The sequence below is a fragment of the Mus caroli genome, unplaced genomic scaffold (genome assembly GCF_978045245.1).
Source record: "Mus caroli unplaced genomic scaffold, Mus_caroli_1 scaffold_18, whole genome shotgun sequence".
NCBI lineage: Eukaryota > Metazoa > Chordata > Mammalia > Rodentia > Muridae > Mus > Mus caroli.
Genome location: NW_028227273.1, coordinates 38,974,080 through 38,993,459, shown reverse-complemented (window position 1 = coordinate 38,993,459; position 19,380 = coordinate 38,974,080). Strand labels below are relative to the sequence as shown.

At 39.9% G+C, this 19,380-nt stretch overlaps 1 protein-coding gene across 3 annotated transcripts; it reads left to right on the top strand.

The window, feature by feature from the left end:
• The first annotated feature begins 1,112 nt into the window (after positions 1 to 1,112).
• LOC110283805 (uncharacterized) lies at positions 1,113 to 8,839 on the top strand. Of its 3 annotated transcripts, XM_029471098.2 has the most exons (5): positions 1,833 to 2,274; positions 2,396 to 2,497; positions 5,463 to 5,589; positions 6,261 to 6,321; positions 7,280 to 8,839. In XM_029471098.2, exons 3-5 carry the CDS (start codon positions 5,469 to 5,471, stop codon positions 8,643 to 8,645), a joined length of 1,548 nt encoding a protein of 515 aa, XP_029326958.1. In that variant the 5' UTR covers positions 1,833 to 2,274; positions 2,396 to 2,497; positions 5,463 to 5,468; the 3' UTR covers positions 8,646 to 8,839. The 3 variants fall into 3 exon arrangements, with proteins under 3 accessions (XP_021004975.2, XP_029326958.1, XP_029326957.1); XM_021149316.3 differs by lacking the exons at positions 1,833 to 2,274; positions 2,396 to 2,497 and adding an exon at positions 1,113 to 1,826; XM_029471097.2 differs by lacking the exon at positions 2,396 to 2,497.
• The last annotated feature ends 10,541 nt before the right edge of the window (positions 8,840 to 19,380 follow it).

The following is a 19,380-nucleotide window of genomic DNA, read 5'->3' as shown; positions in this document are numbered from 1 at the left end:
AGTAGTTTTCTCAGCCAGTTTCTCTTCCTGGCAGACAGAAATATGCAGTTACAAAGAAAGGATTAATTATGTTATTATTTATCTTTAAAACTAAACTTTTAAGAATTTTAAAAGAACCACAAATTTAAAATTTGTATAAAAGTCAGCCATATCTACACTAAATGCTGAGAATGCACATCTACTCATAAGCAATTCTTATTAAATTTACCAGGAAACTGAGGACAAAATGGGGATGGAAATCAATCCTCACCAGTCCATTCTCAGTTAGAGTCATGTCAGCCACTTCTACCATTGCTCTTGTTCTCTGACCTTAAAAGGTCCCGTGCCTAACTAATAAGAGTGTGCTTATCTGAACTTCAAACATTGCTTTTGTGACCTCTCCAAGAGCAGACTTGGGAAGGTCTGGTCTGGTGCTTGAGTGAGCATCTTGAAGGAGTCAAGGGAACCACGGTCTTCAGTTATCAGTCTCATGGCCAGTGTGTGCTCACTCTGAGGTATCTATCCTGGGTCCTTCTAGCCAACATTGCTAAATTATCTTTCTGCTGACTGTCTCATTCTCCACCTATAGTGTATCAGAGCTGTATATCGTCTGAATAAACTTGCTTAACATGAGCCATCATGTTATGCAAGACATACTGACCCCAAACTTTCTATTTTTGTCTTCTCCTCCCAGGTTCTCACCCTGGTCATCCCCTTTGGGGGCCAGAATAGTTAGTGTTTGGCTTTATAGAACAAACTGGTTTAAACTTTTTTTTTTTTTTTTTGAGACAGGATTGCTTTGTGCATCCTCCCTGGCTGTCCTAGAATTACTAGGCTTAAACTTTTTTTGTCCTGACTCCACTTCCCAAGTGCTGGCATCATGAGCCAGTGCAACCACTAAAGGCTGGGAATGTGTTAGTGTTTTGGCTACCAGTGTTTAACTGAGAGAAATGTGAGCAAGTTAGATGAGTCTTTTTTTAAAAAATGGATGATGCCCGGTGAATATCAACCAGGAGGTTTAAATTTGACCTGGATAATCTGGGTGCCCTTTCGGCTGTGACGCAGGTGGATCACGCCACTTGAGGTCGTTTAGTGATCTGTGTATGCTAGAGACCTTGTGCCTAGATTAAGGAGCCTCCTGAGTGCAGCAGAGCAGGGACTGTGCAGTCCTGCTGTTAGGAAACATAATGGAGTGAGGTGAAGTAGCTTTGGCAGATCGAGAAATTACACCATGCATCTGTTTGTAAAAAAGCTTTATTGGGGGTGGGGGGTGGAGGAGTGAGGTCCTGGGGAAGGGATAGAGGCAGAGAAGTGGACATATGACAGGCAGAGAGAGAAAGAAGCGCACACCGGGAACAGAGAGATGGCCTGCCAAGTAGGGAGAGAGCTCTGGTGGCTGGTGAGTGGATACTTTCATCCTGAAACAGGCCGGGAGCTCCTGGTGGCATCAGCAGGTGATGGCAGGCGATGATGACAGAAGTCTTTGCTAGGTCCCCAAGAGTAGACTTGTGGACCTGCCTGTACCCTAACAGGCGCAAGTTCTATGGCAATGTCATTCTCTCCGGGTCTGGGACAGTTCTGCGCCTGAGCGGAGGCCAGGGCTGGGAACCACTGTGCTGTGACACTTCACAACCCTCGGCGTCTAGGGGAGCTGTCACTCATGCCTCACTAGCCAATCACGATCTCCAGGTGGATCCGCTAGCCAGAATGGGGAGAGCACTTCCGTTCCCCAATACTAAAGGTTCGGGCTCGAGTCTGAGGGAGGCTCTTGTGGTTCCGTATCCTGGTCTGCCACCCGCTGCCCGGAGCTGTGAGGAGAGCGGGGCGAGCTCGGTCTCCACGCCATGGTGAGCGGGGCCGCCGTCCCCACGCGGGGAGGAGCCGCGGGAGACTGTGTGGGGTTCGTCCCGGGGTGCGGGAACCGGCGGCCAGACTCGCCGCCCGGCGTGATTGCGTTGTTCACCTGAGGTCCCTGCACCTCCGGAGCGGAAGCGGGACGTCTGACTTCGATCCCGGGCTGCGCCTGCGCAGAGTGTGGGGCGCGGGTCCTGGAGTGAAAACACCTTGTTGCTGACGTCACCATGCAGTGAGCGTCTCAGCTGCTTTTCCTGTGTCCAGGGAAGGCAGATGTGCTGACTCGCAGAACCCTAGTTTCTCCGGTGCCTTCTACAAGTTCTGCACTTGGCACTTGATGTTCAGGAGTAGGATCCGTCCACAGTTAACTCTGTGCAGATGCAAAGTGTTTGTCATCGACACAGGCTTGTAGATGCCTTGGCGGTCCAGTCACCTGTGTTGGTAAGACCAGGCTCACTGGTTTTCCTGGCCTCATTCATCAACATTTACTCTATTTTAGTTGTGTAATTTTTTTTCTTTCTAAGTTTGCTCTTATGTTCTGTTGATCTCTATTCTTTCCCAGGAAGTGCTATGCAGGCAGGTTTGATAATACCGTGCAGAGAAAAGATACATACTTAAACCTGAGTTTGGAAGCCTCCAATTGTTTAATCTCTTCTTAGACAAAGTAAGTAAGGTTATATTAAGGATGCCTGTATCCCATCCAGAGGAGTTGTCTCTTCCCTATTTGGAAGAAATATTTTCTATCTTTTGTCTATCTTTCTGCTATTTTTTTTCTCGCTCTTTATAATTTTTTTATTGCAGTTGTTTTTGAGGTTTTGAAGTCAGAGGTTGTCACTGTGTTTAGTATTTATCCAGTCTTGTGTGTTGATTTTTTTTTTTCATCCATGGTTACTTATTCTCATCAGTTTCCTTTGGTATCAAAAATGGTGACACTTTTTATTGGGCATTTGTTGAATTTATAGCTCAAATTCTGCATTGTGATATTTTAACATACTAGCCAGGATGGCAGCATACTACACAGTTGCTTTCTACTCAAGGTTTGCTCATTTCCTGCCAAGGTGAGGCCATCTTCCATCAGGCACAAGTCCCACTTGAATGCGTACTTCTCAGAGGTTAAATGTACAGTGAATTTAAGATGTCAAAGTGAAGAAATTGCCTTGAGTGTTCGAATCAACTTTGGACAGTTCAGCAGTTTGGGGACTGTTACATAATATGGAGATCTTTGGTGTTAGGATAAATGTGTTTTCTATGATGGGTTGTATGTGAGTCTGTTATGAGCTGTGTGAAAATATGGTGGGTTGAATGAAAACTCTCCCAGGTATGATGATGTCTTTGAGGATTTTTCTCTGTTTATGGTCTTCATTGGGACACTTACAGTTCCTTTAGGAGCCTTTCTAAAGGAAGGTATTCTCTGGGATTGGGCTTCAAGTGTTAAGACCATCATCACACTCGTGTATTCTGTTTGGTTGAAACTGATGAATAGTCCCCTTATCATATAGTCACACCATCACCACCATTACAAACTCTATTCCTATATAATGCTCAGTAAAATAGAAGCAGGGTTTTTTGGTGGTGGTGGTAGTTTTTTTGTTTGTATTTTTGCAAGTCATTCTTCTAGCCTGATATTTTTATCTTCATATTTTTGTCTTATTGAATAGTGTTTTTCTACATGTCTAACATTTGTTATCGTGCTAAGTAAGCTTTACCCACATGTTAACTCATAACTTTGGCAGAGGGTATAATTTTTTTAACACCAAGGATATCATGCATGCATGACATTAATACTGATCTTCAGAATGAATGGCTTGCAGGTTTATAGCATTTTCTCTGCTCTCTGTATGTTTTTGTTGAGGCCTGGGCTTAGCCGCAAACTGACTACTCAGACACCAGTCTCAGATATGATGAAAATGTATTGAATGCTTGTTTCAGACTGATGGATCAGGACCACAGAGAGTACTTGGGAGCCAAGTTGTTGAACTGTCTGTTCTCAAGCCAGGCATTTTATAGGAAAAAAACAGGTTCAAAAGTTTATAAGACAGGCACGAAAGTACTACAGCATTTTTGGCTAACTAGACAAAATATTACCAGCGAAGATTTAAGCTGATTGGTCCTAGGTGAAGTAAGAGAAGAGGTGGATAGGCAGTGCAGAGGGGAATTTCAGAACAGTGAGATAACAGAGTGTGATGGTTTGTATATGCTTGGCCCAGGGAATGGCACAATTAGAAGGTATGGCCCTGTTGGAGTAGGTTTGTCATGGGAGGTGGGGGGTTAAGAGACCCTCATCCTAGCTGCCAAAAAGCCAGTATTCTGCTAGCAGCTTTCAGATGAAGATGTAGAACTCTCAGCTCCCTGTGAAATGTCTGTCAAGATACTGCCATACTCCCACCCTGATGATAATAGACTAAACCTCTGAAAATGTAAGCCAGCCCCAATTAAATGTTGTCCTTATAAGAGCTGCCTTAGTCATGGTGTCTATTCACAGCAGTAAAACCCTAAAACATAGAGCATAAGTAATTCAACCATAACTTTTTGGCTTATTAGTAACATGTTTCAGTGTCAGTTAAAGAAATAACTCCTAAATAGAATGAACTGAGTTTCACCTTATGAGCAACACAGACGCTAGGTACAAAATGACTACAGTTATGTCAGACCAATTCGGGTATTTTTTTTTTAACTTTTAAATTATGTGCATGAATCTCTTGCCTATATTTATAGATGTGAACCATGTGAAACCCTGGTGTTCACTGAAGTCAGAAGAGAGCATTGGATTCTCTTGGCCAGGAATGGTTGGGGGGCTAAAATTGAAGCCTGGGTTTAATCCAGGTTCTTTGCAAAAGCAAGTGATCTTCATAAAGTCAACTTTTTATACCTTATTATATTTTTGTTTCTGTTGTTCATGTTTTATTTTCTTAGGATCATTTTTTCATTAATCTTTTTTGAGAACTCTTTGTCAACTACTAACTTATTAAAAGTGCACTTTTTCATAAGAATACCATAGTAGCATTATAGTTTATACAGGGTCACTCCAGTTTTTTGATAGACAAGTACATTTCTGGAGTGAACATTTAACTCTTTGGAGAAATATTGTGTGAGTCACTGTAAGATTTCTATCTTTTTTTGTATTTTTCTTTGGGACAGGGTCTTCTTATGTCCCTTTGTCTTGAAGATCACTAAATAGAACAGGTTAGCCTAGAAATTAGAGAATCCCCTGCCTCTGCCTTCTGAGGTCTGAGATTAAAGGTGAGCACCACCACAACCATCTTTTCCCTCATTTTTTGAGGTTAGTTAGTAATTTTGTTGATGTATCCTCAATTATGCCCCTCAGTTTGGACCTCTTTGTATATGTTAGTAGGCATTTGTCCTGCTAAGTAATGCCTTATTCATCGTGAACAGAAGTGAGAGGCATGATTCTCCTTTACTGTTTCTTTCTAAAAAGAGTTGGTGCTGGCATTTGAAATTCTCTGACTTGGAATTAATATGCTGGACACACAGAATTATGTAAATATATTTTCAGTGACGTGCGTTTATAATTCAGTCAGTCTCATTATTTCTATTACATATACATGTATACTTTATATATTTCAATATATATACCCTGTATACACATACATATACATCGTATACTTTAGGATGCAATGACCTATGAGGATGTACATGTAAACTTCTCTCAAGAAGAGTGGGCTTTGCTGGATCCTTCTCAGAAGAGTCTCTACAAGGATGTGATGCTGGAAACCTACTGGAACCTTACTTGTATAGGTAATTATGTGAATTTTCTTCACTTTTCAACTTAGGGGGAAAAGCCTTAGTTAGGGATGGATGCTCTTCTGTGATTTTGATTATGAAAGAGGAAAGAGGGGACTGGTGAGATGGCTCAGTGGGTAAGAGCACCCGACTGTTCTTCCGAAGGTCCGGAGTTCAAATCCCAGCAACCACATGGTGGCTCACAACCATCTGTAACAAGATCTGACTCCCTCTTCTGGAGTGTCTGAAGACAGCTACAGTGTACTTACATATAATAAATAAATAAATAAATCTTTAAAAAAAAAAAAGAAAGAGGAAAGATTGCAACAACAATATGAAATAACCAGTACCCCGGAGCTCTTGACTCTAGCTGCATATGTATCAGAAGATGGCCTACTGGGCCATCAGTGGAAAGAGAGGCCCATTGGACACGCAAACTTTTTATGCCCCAGTACAGGGGAATGCCAGGGCCAAAAAATGGGAATGGGTGGGTAGGGAAGTGGGGGGGAAGGGTATGGGGGACTTTTGGGATAGCATTGGAAATGTAATTGAGGAAAATACGTAATAAAAAAAAAATTTTAAAAGGAAAGATGAATAAATTGGGCTTTGTTCTAAGGTTTACAGAAGACAAAAATTCATATTTTGCATAATTTCCAGTAATATACATTTCTGGTACTGTGTTTTAGGCTACATGTGGGAAGACTGCAATATTGAGGATCAACATCAAAGTTCTGGAAGACATAGAAGGTAATTTTCATGTGCAAGCTGATACATAGGTGTCTCTGAAGAAATTTTAATGCACCCTGAAATTTTAATGAAAAAAAAAAGTTTAACCAAGCACAGGTTTGTGAGGTTTATTAAATTCTCACATACCATATTTCTCAATGTCAAGTAGCTGATCAGTGTTTACAAATTATTCCTTTAGTAAACAAGAAAAAGACATAGGACCTTAACAGATGTCACAGCTTTAATCATAGCCACTTGAGAACCATGTTGTAGTACTGTCCTTTGTTGCAGGACATTTGATCACATTCTGAACCCAAGATTGTGAACTGGAAAAAGCTGTTTGTTGTTGTGGTAGGGCTCAGCTCTAGCACATACCAGGAGCTCTCTGTAAACAAGTGTTAAGTAAAGTGAATGATAGGTCAAGAGGCAGAGCAGTTGACCAGTTGACAGGGAGGGAGAAAACCCAGGAAAGAAAAAGGAGGGTCTTTGGTTCCAGGGTTTTTAAGAGAGCATGGAGCAGCAGAAGGAGCTTTTACCTTCTGGGACATTGGTGGAGTAGGAAGGTCATCTGGGTGTTTTCTCTGCCTCCCTTGAGCTAGCAGGGTTTCACCACAGCACCTGGCTCTCGAGTCTTCATTTGGTAAATCTAATGTTTGGGATTTTGTTTGAAAAACAACAGTTCCACCACTTAGTTTTACACCATTCAAGTATCAGAAAATGCAGAAAATGTGAACACATTGGTTAGGGGATTAATGTATGTCCAAGACCTGTTTTAATCAAATCCTCCATAGTGAAGCTCGTGTTACTCATATACTTGTAGGACGTACCATAGTAGAGTGTGAGAGAGAGTTTATGAGAGTCAAGAAGGTGTTGTAGTGGAGAAACTTGAATCCCTAAACCACATGTCTATGAGGAACAAAAAGTTAAAGTATGTGAATGCAATGTGGACACCTTTTATTTGTTATCCTTCCTTTAATAGGTGCATCAACTGTCCCTCTGCATATGGAAAGAAGCAGTGTACCAATCTCTTTCCTAGAACAATTAGACGAAGATACGTAGTCACCCCCTTTGTGAGTAGAGGAGGTGAATGTGATACAAGTTTACAAGTACTTGGTTTTCCAGCTTCAGTGGGAATACATCAAAATACTGACACTGGAGAAAAGCCCTCTGCGGACAAGGAACATGGAAAACCTCCTGTCTGTCCTGGTTCACTTTGCACATGTAGTGTGACTCACACTATAGGAAAATGTTATGAATGCAGTCAGTGTGGTAAAGCTCTGAGTTCTTCCTGTTCTCTTCAGAGATGTGACCAAAGTCATATGGGAAAAGGAAATGATAAATGTGAGCCAAGTAGTAAAAGCTTAACCCATCCCAGGTATCTTCAAATACAGAAGATTGCCTATAATGAAGAGGACCTCTATGTGTGGAATCCATGTGGTAAATCCTCTTTACAGCTACACCGAAGAACTCATTTGGAAATGAAATACTCCGAATATAATCATGAAGATAAAGTCATTTCACGTCAGAATCGTAATCAAGTAGGTAGAACTAATACTGGAGACACAAAGCATGACTATCATCAATGGGGTAAAGCCTTTGCATGTCCCAGTTATCTTCAAATATATGAAAGAATTCATACTGAAGAGAAACCCTATGAATGTAGTCAATGTGGTAGAGCCTTTACATGTCACAGTACTCTTCAAATCCATGAAAGAATTCATACTGGAGAGAAACCCTATAAATGCAATCAATGTGGTAAAACATTTGCATGTAAGAGGTATCTTCAAGTACATGAAAGAATTCATACTGCAGAGAAACTCTTTAAATGTAATCAGTGTGGTAAAGCCTTTGCACGTAATAGTTATCTTCAAATGCATGAAAGAATTCATACTGGTGAGAAACCCTATAAATGTAATCACTGTGGTAAGGCCTTTGCATGTAACAGCAATCTTCAAAAGCATGAAAGAATTCATACTGGAGAGAAACCCTATAAATGTAACCAATGTGGTAAAGCCTTTGCATATAGCAGTAATCTTCAAAAGCATGAAAGAACACATACTGGAGAGAAACCCTATAAATGTAATCAATGTGGTAAAGCCTTTACATGTCATAGTAGTCTTCAAATCCATGAAAGAATTCATACTGGAGAGAAACCCTATAAATGTAACCAATGTGGTAAACCCTTTGCTCGTAAAAAGTATCTTCATATTCATGAAAGAATACACACTGGAGAGAAACCCTATGAGTGTAATCAATGTGGTAAATCCTTTGCATATAGCAGTAGTCTTCAAAAGCATGAAAGAATTCACACCGACAAAAACATCCCCCAGTCATCTAAGAAATGAGGAATAACTTTCCATACCAAATTCAATTTCCCCACTGAGCTCTCTCACTAGTGCTTGATTAAGATTACTAGATCCATTCCTTCTTTAAAATACTGTCTCCTTTTCACATTTTATATGTATTGTCATCACAAAATACAGGAGTACTATATAATTTGAATAATAAAACTGTGAATGAAAATGATATTTATGTGTCTTTTTTATTATTATTTTATTCTGAGCCTAAAACTTGTCCTTAACACTTTCACAAAAACACAAATGTATGCCAGAGAGTTGTCTCAGGGAATAAAAGTGATGGCTGGTAAGCTTGAAGACCTAAGTTAATTCTCTTGGATAGCCACATTACTCATGCAATTTTTTTTTCTGAATTCTACACTTGGATTGTTACAGCAGAACATAATATAAATATTGTTGAAACCAAAATAAGGGCCAGTGAGTTCACTCACCAGGTGCTGCTAAACTTAACTAGTTTGGTTTGACCTCTAGTACTCACATCGAGGACCTAGAGAATAGACATCTTTAAGTTTACCTGTAACTGGCACATGCACCCCATCACACAGGTATAAACGTATAGTTAAAAAGTTTAAAAGAGATGAAATTAACAAAGCAAAGAAACTAACCAGAATAATGGGAACATAGGTTACTATTTACTAGTTGTAGTTAATATATTTTAAAATTCCAAGAAGTCTTGGTGTTCAAAACAACTAGTATTCCTGTTTAAATCTCTTTTTTTTTTTCTTTTTAAAAAGACTTTATTTATGTCTGTGAGTAAACCATTGCTGTCTTCAGACACACCAGAAGAAGGCATCAGATATCATCAAATATGGTTGTGAGCCATCATATGGTTGCTGGGAATTGAATTCAGGACCTCTGGAAGATCAGTCAGTGCTCTTAACCACTGACTCCAACCATCTCTCCAGCCCACCTTTTTAAATCTTATATTATCATGCCATTCTCTGATTCCTAGATAGTACATTTTAAAGATATATCTCAGCTGGATGGAGTGGTGCACACATGTAATCCCAGCATGTGAGAGAGAGGCAGGTGGATCTCTCTGACCTTAAGGCTAGCTGGTCCACAGAGTTCCAGGATGATCATAGCTACATAAGAGGTCCCATTAAAAAAAAAAAAAAAAAAAAAAAAGGAGACAGAGATCTTAAAAAAAAAAAGACTTAGAGATTGAGACCACTGGCTGTTCTTTCAGGAAACCTGGGTTAAATTCCCTGCTCTCACATTGAAGCTTAGAAGTGGACTGTAACTTCATTTCCAGCGGCTCCAACATCCTCACAGACATCCATGCAGGCAAAAATACTTATGCACATACAATGAAAGTACTTTTTTTTTTAAGTTTTAAAGAATATGTCACATTATGGAACTTTCTGTAACATAATCTGGATTCATCTCTACATAAGTAAGTCATTGTCCTGATTCACATCAAGAGAACTGTGTAAACATTGCCAATGAGAAGCAATATGCAGAATTCATTCACAGTCTTAGAAATCTATTCAATCCTTCAGTGACCATGTAGCAGAGATTTCCATCACCTGCAAGTTATAGAGGATAGGAGTAACTGGGCATTTTCATCTTTTTCATTATAGTGATATATTTGGGGGCTGAAGGTTGGACTCAGTAGTACTGCTGCTGTTGTTTACCCAAGTTTTGTTCCTAGCACCTTCATCAGATGGTTTAGACATACATATTAATCCTAGGTCAAAAGGTCTGGTGATGAATTTTTCTGCCTTTTTTAGGCACCAAGTGTGCTAATGGTGTAAAGGGGTGTGTGTGTGTGTGTGTGTGTGTGTGTGTGTGTGTGTGTGTGCTAAAAAGGGCTTCTTTTATGTTTATGGCATTTAATAAAATGAATTCATATGCATTGTTGGAACATGATCTTGAAATTTAGTCATACACAAATTCTGAGTGCTCACAGGAACACTCAAAGGAAACAAGAGTTTTGTGACCTAAGTTTCTTCAAACAGTATTATTCTTGGAATGCAATTGTGTGCTCCTCTCAGGATTTGAAGATAGGAGTGAGTTTACCTCAACTTACTCATTATTGTTTAATATTGTTATTCAATTGTTTAAACTATCCTTTATATGCCTGTATGGAAAAAACATGTTTTCCCCCCATGTGGCAGTTTTCTAATCGTATATACTTTCATCTCATTAGAACTGTTATCTTCATGGCTCAACAACTCCATTGCCCTATTCTCTTCTTTGCAAAATGACCCATTCTTATCTTGTACAAAGCTCAAGTTCAAGTGGATCAAGGACCTCCACATAAAACCTGATACACTGAAACTTATAGAGGAGAAAGTGGGGAAGAGCCTCAAACACATGGGCATAGGGGAAATTTTTCTGAACAGAACACCAATGACTTATGCTGTAAGATCAAGAATTGACAAATGGGACTTCATAAAATTTCAAAGTTTCTGTAAGGCAAAGGACACTATCAATAGGACAAAATGGCAACGAACAGATTGGGAAAAGATCTTTACCAATCCTACATCCGATAGAGGGCTAATATCCAATATATACAAAGAACTCAAGACATTAGACTCCCAAGAATCAAATAACTCTATTTTAAAATGGGGTAAAGAGCTAAACAAAGAATTTTCTACTGAGGAATACTGAATGGCTGAGAAGCACCTAAAGAAATGTTCAACATCTTTAGTCATCAGGGAAATGTAAATCAAAACAACCCTGAGATTCCACCTCACTCCAGTCAGAATGGCTAAGATCAAAAACTCAGGTAACTGGGTTGCTGATGCTGGTGAGGATGTAGAGAAAGAGGAACACTCCTCCATTGTTGGTGGGATTGCAATCTGGTACAACCACTCTGGAAATCAGTTTGGTGGTTCCTCAGAAAATTGGATATAGTAATACTTGAGGACCCAGCTATACCACTCCTGGACACATAACCAGAAGATGCTCCAACATGTAATAAGGACACATGCTCCACTATGTTCATAGCAGCCTTGTTTATAGAAGCTGGAAAGAACCCAGATGTCCTTCAACAGAGAAATGGATACAGAAAATATGGTACAGTTACACAATGGAGTACTACTCAGCTATTAAAAATGATGAATTATGAAATTCTTAGGCAAAAGCATGGAACTAGAAAATATCCTGAGTGTGGTAACCCAATCACAAAAGAATACACATGGTATGCATTCACTGATAAGTGGATATTAGCCCAGAAACTCGGAATACCCATGATACAATTCACAGACCACATGAAGTTCAAGAATGAAGACCAAAGTGTGGGTGCTTAGGTCCTTCTTAGAAGGAAAACAAAATACTTACAGGAGCAAATATGGAGATAAAATGTAGAGCAGAGGCTGAAGGAAAGACTATCCAGAGACTGTCCCACAAGGGATTCATCCCATATATAATTACCAAACCCAGACACTATTGTCGATGCCAAGAAGTGCCTGCTGATGGGAGCCTGATATAGCTGTCTCCTGAGAGGCCCTGCCAGAGTCTTACAAATACAGACACAGATGCTCGAAGCCAACCATTGGACTGAGCACTGGGTCCCCAATAGAGGAGTCAGAGAAAGAACTGAAGGAGTTGAGGAGGTTTGCAACCCCGTAGGAAAAACAATATCAACCAACCAGAGCTCCCAGGAACTAAGCCATCAACCAAGGAGTACACATGGCTCCAGCTGCATATGTAGCAGAGGATGGCCTTGTCAGGCATCAATGGGAGGAGAGTTCCTTGGTCCTATGAAGGCTTGATAGATGCCCCAGTGTAGGGGAATCAAGGGCGGGGAAATGGGAGTGGGTGGGTAAGTGGAGGAACACCCTCATAGAAGCAGGGGGAGGAAGGATGGGATAGAGAGTTTCTGGGAGGGTGAGGAAACCAGGAAAGAGGATAACATTTGAAATGTAAATACAGAAAATATCCAATTTTTAAAAAGAAAAGAAAACTTCTGCAGACACTTTGGAAGCTCTTCATCCATCATCCATAGGTATAGCCAGCTTTTCAGCTATCTACAAAGGCGTTTTAGTGCCCTGAGGAAAAATACATGCATAGCCTTAGCTCCAGTGACTTTCTGGAGCTGAGCCATTTCATTGACCTGACATAACATCTCTCAGAAGGACTGTGACTGTAAATTTTCAGAGAGGGCCCAAAGTGTTCAGCAGCAAGCCCTTCCTTGTCAAAATTTTAAAAATTAAAGTCAATATACGAGAGGATAAAGTGCTGTAAGGAAGCTATATGTCTTAGGGTTTTACTGCTGTGAACAGACACCATGACCAAGGCAAGTCTTATAAAAAGCAACATTTAATTGGAGCTGGCTTACAGGTTCAGAGATTCAGTCCATTATCATCAAGGTGGGAGCATGGCAGTATCCAGACAGGTATGGTGCAGGAGGAGTTGAGAGTTCTATGTCTTCATCCAAAGGCTGCTAGTGGAAGACTGACTTCCAGGCAACTAGGGTGAGGATCTTATACCCACACCCACAGTGACACACCTACTCCAACCAGGTCACACCTATTCCAACAAAGCCACACCTTCAGATGGTGCCACTCCCTGGTCCAAGGATATACAAACCATCACACTATACTACTCTTCTCCTCTTCCTTTGTTTTTAAATAATATTTAAGTTGTCCATTACCTCTTTCCAGTTAAGACTGATTTGAGAGTGATATGAGATGCCTGTAATGTGGGGTATATTGCTGGGGACAGCAGACCATGACAGGGACTATCTACAGCTGGCTGGGATGGAGACATCTCAGTAGCCCTCGACAGCTCTTTGTAAACAACAGTTGTTCCCATTTCTCCTAACCTTAGTCCCCTAGACAAGGGCTGTATAGATTTCATTTGTGCATGACTGCTTTTTCAGTTGGCCTTGGTGTGCGTAATTATTCAATTATATCTGACTTCCCTATTTCTCCTTCTGCTCTGGTGAATTCTGTGAAACTTGATGTTCCTTGATGTAATGACTCTTAAACAGTTAAAAAATGAGGCATAGGGCCACAGCACAGCACAGTCCTAATGTCCCAGGTGCATGCTGTGTGCTCTCGTCTTGGAAACAATGCAATAACTGCACAATGGTAGTTCCACATTAATTCTTGACTAGCAAAGAAAATTTAAGAAATTATTAGAAAATTAAATAGAGCCAACATTGGAACCCTGAGAAAGGAAAAAACTACTGGGGTTATGAAGTAAGTTTTGCACACTTGAGAGTGCGTCTTGGATAAGTAAGTATAGAATACATAAAAGTATATATATATATATATATATATATATATATATATATATAGTAGTAAAACTAAGTCAAAACAGTTGGACTCTTAGGAGAGTCACTGTGTGCAATGTACAGAAGCAGAAAGCTAGCAGAACTGCTGAGTTAATGACTAACTTGACTCTATCTGGCCACTGCCTGGCAGCTTTGCCCATGTCATTTATCATTAGAGCTTCATGGGAAAATGCAAGTAACTGACCTCGAGGCTCTGAGCTCTGAAGTATAAGTCAAAAGTTAAAGTTTAAATAATGGTACGTTTGCAATTATTATTATTATGCCATAGGCCTGGGAATAGGGGAAGCTTGAAATTTTGGGGAACAATTGTAATTCTTGATTCTTTATGGAATTTTGTTATTCTTTTTAATTTGATTTGGCAATGATTATACAACGTCTTTTTTTTTCTACCTGAGGTTATGAAATAAGTTTTGCACTACACTTGAGAATGTTTTGGAGTATCAATAAAAGACGGGGGCAAGAAAAAGGCAAGAGAGCAAGTGGGGAGCAAGTGAATCGAGAGAGAGTGAGGTGCGCAGGTGAGTGGAGAGAATGTGAGAGAGTGTGAGAAGAGTGTGAGTGAAAGGAGAGTGCATATGGTATGTGTGAGGTGTGTGTAAAAAGTGTGTGTGCGGGCTGGTGAGATGGCTCAGTGGGTAGGAGCACCCGACTGCTCTTCCAAAGGTCCAGAGTTCAAATCCCAGCAACCACATGGTGGCTAACAACCATCCGTAACGAGATCTGGCTCCCTCTTCTGGAGTGTCTGAAGACAGCTACAGTGTACTTACATATAATAAATAAATAAATCTTTTTTAAAAAAAAAAGTGTGTGTGCATGAAAGGGGAGCTTACAGAGGTCTGTAGGAGTGTGGGAGTTTGAGGACAGAAAAGCACACAAAAGAAACGCAAAGTGTGCAGGTGAATTCAGAGTGTGCGCAGCCTCAAGCTGTGAGCAATCAAGAGAGAAAAAGAGGACAGAGAGAGAGCACAACTTTAAGCCTTGAAATATTGCCTGTCGGTTTGTACCCAAAAACTAGCCTGTGTCTGTTTATTATCCACCTACCAGATATCCCTGCTTCCAATTAAGAACTCCAATCCTATGTCGAGGCTGGACCCCAACACTCCAGGGCACTTTCTTTTGGATTAAACAACTAACAATACTCTAAGTTGGCAAAAGAAAAAAGTCTTAATAAAATGACTAGTAACCATGAATACAGGGTCTGTTCGATCACACCCTTAGCAGGATGCACCAAGGTCTGTCTTTGCCTTAGGCCTGTACAGTTGCAGCTCACACCGCATCCAGACTGAAGATGAGTCTGTCTTATGGCCATCAGCTCTTTACTGGGCTCCTTTCTGACAAGACCCATTTAGTGTGGGTCCTTCTCCCATCTGAGGATCTAGGACCTCAAGAAAGGGCTGTTTACCGCACATCTTGAAAGTGACTCTACCATGAGTCCTCCACACTGCTATCCTCTGACACATACACTTTGGGATGTCCACACAGGTTCCAGATAAATTACAACTACCCATGGCCATTCTCCTATGGTGGTGGGACAGATAGCAGAGGACTACACTGCATCCCTTCCATTTGACAAAATCCACTCAACAATGGCAATATTCACCACCAAGTATCATCTTCATGCTGCACTGTCTTACAGCCTCCATATCCCAGACTTTTAAATGCCAGGGCAGGTCACTTTTTCCTCCAATCCATGCAAGTGATCTTCTTGGTTGGCAGATAAAATGATACCTCACTCCTTTCCTGCCCTTATGTTGTGCTCCTAGGCCTGTGTTCCCAGAACCTGAAGTACTAACTAAAGGAAGTTGGGAATGACTCACTGATGGACCACCCCTTGCTGCGCTGGACCTGAAATCTTAGAAGGATGTGCCTAAATTCAGGAGTTTACTTGGAATGGAAATCTCTGGTTACTTTGGAGACTCAGTTGTGTCATGTGATATTTTTCTGACAGCTGTCTTGTGAGAGGATGTTTTGCTGAGGCAGACACTTGAGAGAACATGTAATGTTTAGAAAGAGTATAAGTAGAACCCAACAATGAATAGTGTGGACATAGAAGAAGTGGTAAACACAGGAACTGATGTTAGTATACTGTCTTAGTCATGGTTTCTATTCCTGCACAAAACATCATGACCAAGAAGCAAGCTGAGGAAGAAAGGGTTTATTCAGCTTACATTTCCACATTGCTGTTCATCACTTAAGGAAATCAGGACTGGAACTCAAGCAGGTCAGGAAGCAGGAGCTGATTCAGAAGCCATGGAGGGATGTTTCCTACTGGCTTGCTTCCCCTGGCTTGCTCAGCCTGCTCTCTTATAGAACCCAAGACTACCAGCCCAGGGATGGCACCACCCACAAGGGGTCCTCACTAATTGAGAAAATGCCCCACAGCTGGATCTCATGGAAGCACTTCCCCAACTGAAGATCCTTTCTCTGTGATAACTCCAGCCTGTTTTAAGTTGTCACACAAAACCAGCCAGTACATATACTTTCCCAAAAGTCTTGGAATCCAGATTGGCCACTTCAGAAGGTTAACACACAATTTATAGGAATTGACAAATTACTATGAATAAGAAAAAGTGTCTGATATATTACCTGTGTGGGACCAGAAGGGCAAACAGGGAAGTTGAGACCTTATGTGGCTGACATACTCATAAATTTATGGGAAAGAGACCTTTTACAACATTGGAGTACTCAAATTAATATTACAGCAATTTAAGAGACAGAAGATGGGGAAATTAGGAATTATGTGGTAGAAGCTCTGGGAAAGGTATTGATACAGGTGATTGAGACCAACCATAAGCTGTGCCCATTTTCCCAAAACAGGACAGCACAGGGACTGAGTTTCCAAATTTACAAAAAGGGCCACTGCTAACATACCAACAGCCTTGCCACTAAAATAGTTATCAAACCAGCCTTTGTGGCAAGAGCAGTATAACAAAAGAAAAATTACAGGCACTTGAACAACTCAGACAAGAGCAGCTTGAGGCTCAACATATAGAAGAGTCTATCAGCCCATGGAATTCCCCTTTATTTGTTGTTAAAAAGAAGTCAGGCAAACGAAGAATGATAACAGATTTAAGAGCAGTTAACAAGGTAATTCAACCAATGGGTCCTTTATAGCCTGAACTTCCTTTACCATTTTTGTTACCAAAATCATGGCCTATATTAACAATTGACTTGAAAGATTTTTTTCCTCAATACCCTTGCATGAGAAAGACAGGGGAAGGATTGCTTTCTCAGTACCTACTTTGAACAATAGTCATCCACTAAAGAGATACCACTGGAAGGTACTTCCACAGGGAATGTTAAATAGTCCAACTTTATGACAATATTTTGCACAACAACCATTATAAATAATATGTAAGCAATTCCCTCAATCTATCATTTATCATTATATGGATGACATTCTGTTGGCTGATTCTGACAAAGATATTTTAGAAAGTATGTTTAAGGTATCACAAAGAATTCTGCCATGTAGGAGATTACCGATTTCTCCAGAAAAAAATACAAAGAAGAGATTCACTTAGTTATTTGGGTTATAAAATCAGTCCATAAAAAAATTCAACCACAAAATGTACAGATCCATAGGGACCAACTGAAAACTCTTAATGATTTCAAAACTTAATGAGAGATATTAACTTGTCTACAATTGGATTAAGTACATATGAGTTAAGTAATTTGTTTCAAATATTGCAGGGAGAATAAATTGTAAACAGTCCACATGTCTAACAGCTGAAGCAGAAAAAGAGTTAACTCTTATAGAACAAAGACTACAAGAGGCATATGTGGATCGAACTGATCTTAAACTTGATTGTATTCTGGACACTTTACCTTCAACTCATTATCCTACTGGGTTCATTATGCAAAAGGGAGACTGTATTATCTAATGGATTTTCTTAGCTCATAAACAGTAAAAAATTGATCACATAATAGGAAATATTTCTGAATTAATTATAAAAATCAAAATAAGACTACATCAATTGTCAGGAACAGATCCAGCTGAAATTGTAGTAGCTGTTACAAATAATGAGACTATGTCATTATGGGTAATTAGTGAACATTGGCAAAGAATTTGTAGTAAATACTTAGGTGAAATTAATTACAAATATCTGAATATCAAGTATATACAGTGTATAAGAACTAACTAGACTCCCACATATAATAAAGAGAATACCAATTCCAGAGGCACCAACATTTTATATTGATGCAAACTAGATGGGGATGGTAGATTATAAGTCAAACAAAATAAGCAAGGAAATCAAAGTCCAAATACCTCAATTCGAAAGTCAGAATTAGGGCTGGAGAGATGGCTTAGCGGGTAAGAGCACTGACTGCTCTTCCAAAGGTCCTGAGTTCAAATCCTAGCAAACACATGGTGGCTCACAACCACCCATAATGAGATCTGATGCCCTCTTCTGGTGCATCTGAAGCCAGCTACAGTGTACCTATGTATAATAATGAATAAATTTTTTTAAAAAGTCAGAATTGTATGTAATCCTTATGGTATTATTAGATTATCCTAAATCCATTAACATAATTACTGATTCTTTATATGTTGAAAGAGTTGTTTTGCATATAGAGACTGCTGAATTTGTACCTGATAATTCAGAATTAACTTTATTATTTAAACAATTGCAACAAGCCATTAGAGTCAAAACTATCCATTATGTATTACTCATATTCGGCTTCATAAAGGTTTTCCAGGCCCATTAGCTCAATATAATGAGAATATTGATCAATTAACAATAGTAAATGTATTAGAACCCTCAATTTTTCATGAAAACATTATATTAATAGGAAATATTTGAAGAAAAAAATCATTTGATAACAAGACAAATAATTTTTAAAATTTCCTACATGTTCTCAATACAACCAAACTCTGTGGCATGTTAGTAGGAACCCTAGGGATACCAAAAGAAATGACATCTGGCAGATGGATGTTTTTCAGTTTGCAAAATTTAGAAAACAACAGTATGCCATACCATTGACACATGCTCAGTGTTTCAGTAGGCAACTGCTTTAAGTTCTGAAAAGGCGGATCTTGCTGCTTGTATTCTAATGCTAATTGGGTCCCCCAAAAGAGTTTATATGAGAAGGTCTGTATGGAGCTTCTGGGAACCTGCCCCCAGTTAATTCTGATTAGTAAAGGTACCAGCAGCCAATAACTGAGGAGGAGAGACAGAAGTAGGATTTAGGATTCACAGGTTGGGGACCTTGAGGAGGAGGAGAAGGGAGACACCATGCTGGGGGAGTACGTAGGACAGAGAAACAGAGCCACCATGTAAAGGAGCCAAGAAAATAAGGCCCAGAGGGCTGCTCAACTGTGTCAAGAGCAGCCAAGATGGAACACAGAAAGTATCTCTGAATTATTGGTTGGAGGTCGATTCTAGGCAGTTGCCCAACTATTGTGCTGCTTAAGGCATATTAAAATATAAAGCCTGTGTGTATCTTTCTTTCTTTTTTAAAGATATACTTATTTAT